The sequence below is a fragment of the Choloepus didactylus genome, chromosome 10 (assembly GCF_015220235.1).
Source record: "Choloepus didactylus isolate mChoDid1 chromosome 10, mChoDid1.pri, whole genome shotgun sequence".
Lineage (NCBI taxonomy): Eukaryota > Metazoa > Chordata > Mammalia > Pilosa > Megalonychidae > Choloepus > Choloepus didactylus.
Window position 1 is genome coordinate 114,437,309 of NC_051316.1, and position 8,440 is coordinate 114,445,748.

General features: G+C 53.0%; 1 protein-coding gene across 1 annotated transcript; it reads left to right on the forward strand.

The window, feature by feature from the left end:
* The first annotated feature begins 1,282 nt into the window (after window positions 1-1,282).
* ACTL7B (actin like 7B) lies at window positions 1,283-2,509 on the forward strand. The gene has a single exon (XM_037798360.1). It carries the CDS (start codon window positions 1,283-1,285, stop codon window positions 2,507-2,509), a length of 1,227 nt encoding a protein of 408 aa, XP_037654288.1.
* Window positions 2,510-8,440: the final 5,931 nt, after the last annotated feature.

Genomic DNA, 8,440 nt, shown 5'->3' on the forward strand with positions numbered 1-8,440 from the left:
GCCCTACTTCACAAACCCCTTAACTACTGGAAGTTTCCCAACTTCTCCTCCTCTGAGCCCTTGCTCAGGCTGTGGGATACCCTTCCCTCCTCCGAGCTACTAACAAATACCCCCATGTCTTTCAGGATTTGACCAAAGCATCATCTCACCTTCAGAAAATCTTCTGACTTCCTCCCCCCAAATAAGCACTCTGTCCTTGAAGATCTTTTTTTTTTTTTTTAATCTTCATTTTATTGAGATATATTCACATACCACGCATTCATACAAAACAAATCGTACTTTTGATTGTTTACAGTACCATTACATAGTGGTACATTCATCACCCAAATCAATCCCTGACACCTTCATTAGCACACACACAAAAATAACAACAATAATAATTAGAGTGAAAAAGAGCAATTGAAGTAAAAAAGAACACTGGGTACCTTTGTCTGTTTGTTTCCTTCCCCTATTTTTCTACTCATCCATCCATAAACTAGACAAAGTGGAGTGTGGTCCTTATGGCTTTCCCAATCCCATTGTCACCCCTCATAAGCTACATTTTTATACAACTGTCTTGTCCTTGAAGATCTTCTGTTCTCCAAGTAGACTTCCACCTTCAAACACATCTGCATCCACTCTGTATTCTCCTCACATGGACAGGGCACTGCCAGTTGCCCCCCGCCACTGTCATATTTCACAGCAGGCAGCACTGGGCTGACCCCACTACCCTCCTCAGTAAGTGCTGAGTGGAGGGATGAAAGCTCTGTTGGGACCTAGTGCATTGGAATTGGATGGACGTGTTAAAACTTCAGAACAAACACTCCCCAACTGTTGGCTCCTGGGCAAGCCATTTGAATTCGGAGCCTCAGTTTCCTCCGCTCTGCCTCCCTTTCCTGGATTCTGTGAAATAACATAGAGTATGTGCCTGGTACTGTGTCTGGCTGATTGTAGGGGCTCACTATACATTTATCCCCTTCTCAGGCTAGAAGCAGAGGAGGCAAAGATGTTCAGTGACCAGGAGGTTAGGAACAGAATCCGCTAAGAGCCCCGGGACTGGGATCCCCAGAACTGCGGGCCACCTGCCTCGCCCTGGAGTCTATTGTTGTTGAGGGTGGGGGGTGGGGGGCGGATCCAAGGCGAACCCCAGCCCAGCCGTCCCCCCGCCGCCCGAATGGACCAGCCCCCAGGGACGTCACAGTCCAGCGCGCGTGGTCGCCCAGGCAGCGCTCGAGGCGGGCCCTCCCATTCCTCCCGCTGGCGCTCCGGCCCGAGGAGGTGAGGAGGCGAGCGAGGGAGGCAGATGGCGACGAGGAGCAGCCCTAGCCCCATGCCCGTGGGCGCGGCGCAGGGTGACCCCGGGGAGGCAGCGGCCCTGCCGGGCCCCGCCGCGCCGCCGAAGACGCAGCCCAAGAAGGTGCGCAAGATCAAGGCGCTCATCATCGACCTGGGCTCGCAGTACTGCAAGTGCGGCTACGCGGGGGAGCCCCGGCCCACCTACTTCATCTCCTCCACCGTGGGCAAGCGCTGCCCCGAGGCGGGCCAGGCCGGCGACACGCGCAAGGAGACCTACGTGGGCCACGAGCTGCTCAGCACCGAGGCGCCGCTCAAGCTGGAGAACCCGCTCAGGCACGGCGTCGTGGTGGACTGGGACTGCGTGCAGAGCATCTGGGAGTACATCTTCCACACGGCCATGAAGATCCTGCCCGAGGAGCACGCCGTGCTGGTCTCCGACCCGCCGCTCGGCCCCAGCAGCAACCGCGAGAAGTACGCGGAGCTCCTGTTCGAGACCTTCCGCGTCCCGGCCATGCACGTGGCGTCGCAGGCGCTGCTGTCCGTCTACTCGTACGGCAAGACCTCGGGGCTGGTGGTGGAGAGCGGGCACGGCGTGTCGCACGTGGTGCCCATCTCCGAGGGCGACGTGCTGCCGGGCCTGCCGGGCCGCGCCGACTACGCCGGCAGCGACCTCACCAGTTACCTGATGCAGCTGCTCAGCGAGGCGGGCCACCAGTTCACGGGGGACCACCTGCACATCATCGAGCACATCAAGAAGAAGTGCTGCTACGCGGCGCTGCTGCCCGACGAGGAGCTCCGTCTGCCCCTGGAGGAGCTGCGCGTGGACTACGAGCTCCCCGACGGCCAGCTCATCACCATCGGCCAGGAGCGCTTCCGCTGCTCCGAGATGCTCTTCAAGCCCTCCCTGGTGGGCTGCAGCCAGCCGGGGCTGCCGGCGCTCACGGCCGCCTGCCTGGGCCGCTGCCAGGAGGCGGGCTTCAAGAAGGAGATGGCCGCCAACGTGCTGCTGTGCGGCGGCTGCACCATGCTGGACGGCTTCCCCGAGCGCTTCCAGCGCGAGCTGAGCCTCCTGTGCCCCGGCGACAGCCCTGCTGTGGCTGCTGCTCCCGAGAGGAAGACGTCGGTGTGGACCGGCGGCTCCATCCTGGCCTCCCTGCAGGCCTTCCAGCAGCTCTGGGTCAGCAAGGAGGAGTTCGAGGAGCGGGGCAGCGCGGCCATCTACAGCAAGTGCTGAGCCGCGGGGCCCTGCCGGGGAGGCGTCCGGGCCACTTTATACACATTTACAGAATTTTCACATAAAACTTTAACTGGGCTGTGTCTTGTCTAGTCTGTGTTTCTTGCTCTGGTGGGACGGGGTCAGGCAGGGGGAGTTGGGCTTTGAAGTGTCAGCTGGGTCAGGACCCTCACTGCCCCCTTCCCATCTTTGCCCACCCTAGGGGGTGACCCCATCTCATAAACCAGCGTGTGGCCCCAAACCAGATTCCGCAGCCCCTTCCGCATTGCTTGCCCACCCATTTGACGAAGGAAGAAACAGAGGTCAGAGATGAAGGGATCAGCCTGGGTCCCACAGATGAGTAGGGGGTGGGACACTCACGCCCAGCTGCCTGACTCCTGGCAGTCGCCTGGCAGCCACTTGGTCACTGCTTGATGGCCCCGGGGCCCCCTCTCTAATCCACCCTCATTGCCTGGAGCCCACAGATGCTACCATCTGTCTCCTGAGTTCTTACCCCTCCACGGCCCGCCCCCTTCCCCCCCTTGCCGACATTGCAGCTAATTTCCAGGAGTCACAAGGCAGAGTAACTGACTCCAAAGGTGTTGAAGGAACCAGAATGTCCTTCAGAAAGTATGTGTAGAAGTGGGAACCTGAGGACCAGAGACGGGGGTGGCCCAACGTCAAAGAGCCCAGGTCTCCTCACACAGGTCATGGGTGTTTTCAGAAGGGCACATATGGGTGTTGATGGTTAGTTGGTAACTCAAACTGCTTATCAAGCATGTAGTGTGGGCCAGGCCCAGCGCTGGAGACCTGGAGAGGACCTGAGCATGGGCCCTTCCCTTGGATACACGCCTGACTAGTGGGGGAGCCTGTGGAAAGCCAGGTTGGTATAACTCAGTGTTCCTGAGGGTGGGAAGGGGCAGGTGGCATGTTGGAAGGATGTAAATGGAGATGGGCTGGGTGTGGTGACCATATGCTGGCTCTAGGACCAAGGGAGAGTCTGAAGGATAGGTGACATTTTCAGCTGATGAGTAGCTCTCCACCTAGAAGAGGGTGGTTCCTGCCCCTTTTCTCCATCCCCACTCCTGAAGGAACCCATGAGCAGGTGCCCGTCCATCTCGGGGATCAGACGTTGGTGAGCTGTGTAATCTTGGATGAGTTATTAAACGTCCCTGTGCCTCTCACCTGGACAAAGAGTCCCGATTTGGGGCACTCGGTGAGGCTGCCTCTGTCCTGAGCCCTGCACTGGGGGCTGTGGACTTGGGAAAGAACCAGACACAGTCTGTATTCCTGAAGGCCATTTATCATTCTCCCTGGGCTTCTATCCTAGAGTCTGAGCAACCTGTGGGCTGGCAAGGCCTTGGTGCCATGCAAGAAACTTGGGCTTTTTCTGTAAGGAGGGTCTTTCAGTTTGCTAAAGCTGCTGGAATTCAATATACCAGAAATGGGTTGGCTTTTTTCAATGGGGACTTATTAGCTTGCAAATTTACAGTTCCAAAGCCATGAAAATGTCCGAATTAAGGCATCAACAGGACTGATACCTTCTCTGAAGAAAGGCTGCTGGATCCACGGTTTTTCTGTCAGATAGCAAGGCACATACATAGCCAGCATCTGCTGGTCCTTTGCCTCTCTCCCAAGGGGAGTGGGGTTGGGGGAGGAAAGGGGTGGGCAGAAGGGAAGGCTTCTGTGTGTTTACTCCTCAGGCAAATCTGCAGAAGGCAAATCTGCAGAATTCTCTTGGTGCAGGCAGTGCTAGTACAGGGGAGAGGAGGGAGGAGCGAGAGGATCACGGACCCTGCCCATCCACCTCCCCCCAACCACTCAGGTCCGGCCAGTTTTCCTGTGGTGGATCCTATAGTTGAGGCCTGCATTTCCCTCTTCCCCACAACTCCTGTTTTCTCCAAGGGCTCCTATGGGGTCCCAGGGCAGAATGTAACCTCCTGCCTTAAGGGCAGCCAGTGCTGTGGCCTGGACTGAACCAATCAGAGCACTCCATCTCCATGGCCCTAGTGATTGGCTCAGGGCTGAGCATGTGACCTCAGCCAAACCTGTAGAGTGCAGCACATGCCTTTTGCTTGGAAGATTGATGTGCGAGTGCAACAGATGGTGTTTCAGTTTTGCTACAGCTTCAGGACTGCAATATACCAGAAATGGACTGCTTTTACAGTGGGGATTTACTAGTTTACAAATTTACAGTTCTAAGGCCATGAAAATGTCCCAATTAAGCCATCAACAGGATGATACCGGGACTCTGAAGACAGGCTGCTGGTTTCCGGGGTTCCTCTGTCACATGGGAAGGCACATGGCCGGTGTCTGCTGGTCCTTTGCTCCTGGGTCTCGTTGCTTTCAGTTTCTGGTTCCAGTGGCCTCCTCGCTGAGCTGCTGTGGGTGGGTGCTCTCTCAGCTTCTCCGGGCCTTTTCTCTATAGGCTCTCTCTGGTTTCTCTCTGAGCTCTGGTTTTTTTCTGCCTTTGTCCCCTCATGAAGATTCCAGTGAAGGATTAAGGCCTGCCTTGAATTGGGTGGATCACATCTCAATTGAAACAACCTACCAAAAGGTCCCACCCACAATAGATTCTGGCCCCACAGGAATAGATTAAAAGAACATGGCATTTTGGAGGTACATAAAAGCTTCAAACCAGCACAGATGGTAACATTTGTTACCGAGAAGAAAGCCAGCCTGAAGCTGGCTGGCCAAGGAATGTTGATCCCCAAGAACCTCAGGTACAGAGCTGGTGCCCCGTGCCCTCTTGCGGACCTGTGACTCAAATCGTGCCTAGAGCGCCCCCCGCCACCTGACATTTTAATTGGGTGGGGTGTGTCTGTTATTTGCAACTGCGAAAATTCTAGATGCTTCAGTTTTCCTTCTCAACAATGGTGTTCCTTTGGCGAAAGTCTGCATGGAGGAGGGGCCAGAGTCCAAGAGGCTTCTTATAATTGAAATAGGACCAACACTTCATTTTTTTCCCCACCAAAAAAAAAAATCTACTGAACAAGAATTTTTATCACAGTGTTAGAGAATGTCATAACACTTACACTGAAGTGCAGAGCCCTCAGAGTGTCTGTTGATTACTATTATCCTAGATTCACTTGTTCAGCTGTTTGTCTCCCAGGCTAGACTCTGAATTCCTTGAGGGCACGAACTGGGTCTCCCACATTTTGGTTTTCTCAGAGCCCAGGCCAGGGCATGGCACAGAGGGTCAAACTGACATACCCTGCCTGTGAGGGGGAAGTTACAAGTATGTTTCCCTAGTGAGGACCTGAGTCTGGGAGAAGCTGAGGGTTCTGTTCAAGTTCCCCCACTTGGTAAATCACAGCCTTGTGCTTAACCCAAGCTTTGTGATTGCAAATCTCATGCTTTCTTGTGCTTGCCTCTTATTTCTCTACATGTTTCTCCCTAAGGAAAAGAAATACACAAAATGGCTTTCAAATAAAGAACAAATAGCATGTAACTTTATAATCATCATTCTAAGATTTGAAAGTTGAAGGAGGCCAATATTTTCTGCAAAGGAGAGAATTATCTTGCCCGAGCTTTCCAGAGACATAAGAAGTATTAGAGTGACATCAATTGGTGAACCTGCCATTTACACAAGACCAGAGGCTGCCTGAGATCCCATCAACCTACGGACTTGTCCAGGCAGCCCGGGCTCGCCCCTCTCCAAGTTTGCTCTGGGAGTTACCCCCATAAGGTGTTCTTAAGAAGTTAACTTTATTACCAGGCAAGTCATCAGGATGTTCTATTTGATGTAGTATGTTTTGGTTTGATGATACATTTTCTTGTAATGTGGTGGTTCTTTACCAGTGAGGGGCACGGGGGGACAGCAGGGTGGGGATGGGGGGTTCTGGTGAGCTGGGGCTAGCACTGCCTGGGCTGCAAGAGTTGCTTGTTGGAATTCTGCAAGCCAGTTATTAAACTGTTAATAGTTTGAAATTGGCCGTGGTGGGAATGTTTATCCCACAGAAATCAGCCAGTGCTACAAATTAACACACACACACACACACCCTGCCCCAGAGTTTGTTTGGGAGAAGGGGAAGGCAGAGGTAGAAGGGAGGGTGTGAAGGAGGGGTTTGTATGTGTGTGTGAGGAGGGGTCAGTTTAGTGCAAGTGAAATGCTGGGCAGCAGAATCATCTAGGGAGCTAGTTCAAAAGAAGCAAAGGAGCACCTGTGTGGACCTTCTCCCAGACGGTTTCAGTAGACCTGGGGAGGACCTGGGAATCTGCATCTGAAAAGGTGCCCCAGGTGATTCTGATAGACACTCCTAGTAAGGAAACTGCTCAGAGACGTGCGTGGCCCACACCAAGCACAGTGGAAATGTTTAGACGTGAACAGGAAACTGTGACCTAGTGTGGGACAAGCCAGAGGTGTGCTGGGTCGGCCTGTGATGCTGCTCAACCCTTGGGGGACAGCGCGAATGTCCGCTCCGCTGGGATGTGCTCCCCAGCATCCCCGGGCCGGGCGCCTCCTACCCATGCCCCTTCGTGCTCCTGGGCCCTGGGCCTGGCTCCCTCGGCTTTCATCGGCTGCGCACGGGCTTATCGCTGCAACTCAGCAGAAGGGACAGATGCCGTGTCTTGTTCTGCTCTTTATCCAGAGGCTTGGGGCAGGCATGGAGCAGGAGCTGGGGGATCGTGTGCTGAATTTACTGCTCATTGGCACCTTCATTTGTGTTTGCTAGTCCTTGGCCTTTTGTTGTTCTTTCTTCCAGGAACACAGTGCAGGATCCCTGAGGTATTGGTTCTCAGCTCTTCCATCCTGGCTGCCCATTAGAATCGCTCAGAGAGCTTTTGAAAAATACTCAGGCCCAAGCTACTCCCAATTAAATCTGAAACTCTGGGCATGGAGTTGAAGCCCGGGTTTAATTGAAAAGGCTCCCAGGTGATCTTGATTTGCAGGCCGCTTCAACCTCTGCTCTAGAGAGGCCTCGGGGCCTGGTCTTCCGTTTTCACCGCCAGAAAGGCCAAACGGCCTCTAAGGGCAGCATTCAGCCTAGAAAAGTGTTTTATTCCTGAGACAGAACCCTAGAATCTGCAAAGATTCTGATCCTTTGGCAGTCCAGAGGGCACTGCATGGCTTCTCTTGGTTTCCTCATTAAGAAATGTGTAAAATAATAATTAGAAACCAAACGAGTCATAGCCAAAGCACAATTGTGCTTAAAGAGTGCTGGGAAAGTCAGACAAGAAAATGCTGCTTAAGGATGACCTGAGAGCAATTGCAGACAGGAGACTGAGGGCCACTCCCATGGTTTTAGGCAGGATGTGTCCGGCAGAGAAAGCTGTGAGCTACCAGAAAGGAATCAACGAGCTCTTGCATGACTGTGAGCATAAGTTCTGAACCCTTGAGCCGCAGTCTTGAGAAGGCCCTCTTCTTTTGTGTGGCCAAATAAATGGATATGAGGTTGAATTCTGCCAGAACCCCTTTGGTTCCTCTCACTGAAAGAAAGGCAGGTTGGTACACTTCTATAGTTCCAAAAACCTTCTTTCAATTGGACTAATTCAGGACTGCAATTTGGTGCAGTGATCTCATGTGGATAGGGTAATTGCAGCTCAAACAGGAAAATAACCTCTTGGTGTTTGGGAGGACCAGGCCTCTTCTCTTCCTCTCACCCTTGTGTGTGCATTCATACATGTGTACACACTTGTATACATACCACAGAGCATGCAGTCTGCTTAGAGGAACTTATTTCTTTTTGAAGGATGGCAGTAAAGCAATGGTGGGCAAAGTTCTTGTCTTAGCCTTGTGTTTCTCAAATTTTGTTGCTTATTAGAATCATCTATAGACCTTTAAAAATCCAAATGCCAAGGACTTCCGTTCCAACAGGATGGAGTATTCCCCAGGTCCTCCCTCTTACAACTTAAAAATCCCAGACAAAACCTAATAAAAAAGCACAGAAGACTGTGAATGGTGGAAAGAAGGCGGTGAGCTGCCAGGAGAGCTTGGGCCCCTGTAGTGAG

What these genes read in the sequence shown, in the direction of transcription:
- ACTL7B (XM_037798360.1), top strand. Translation starts at nt 1,283, where the DNA reads ATGGCGACGAGGAGCAGCCCTAGCCCCATGCCCGTGGGCGCGGCGCAG.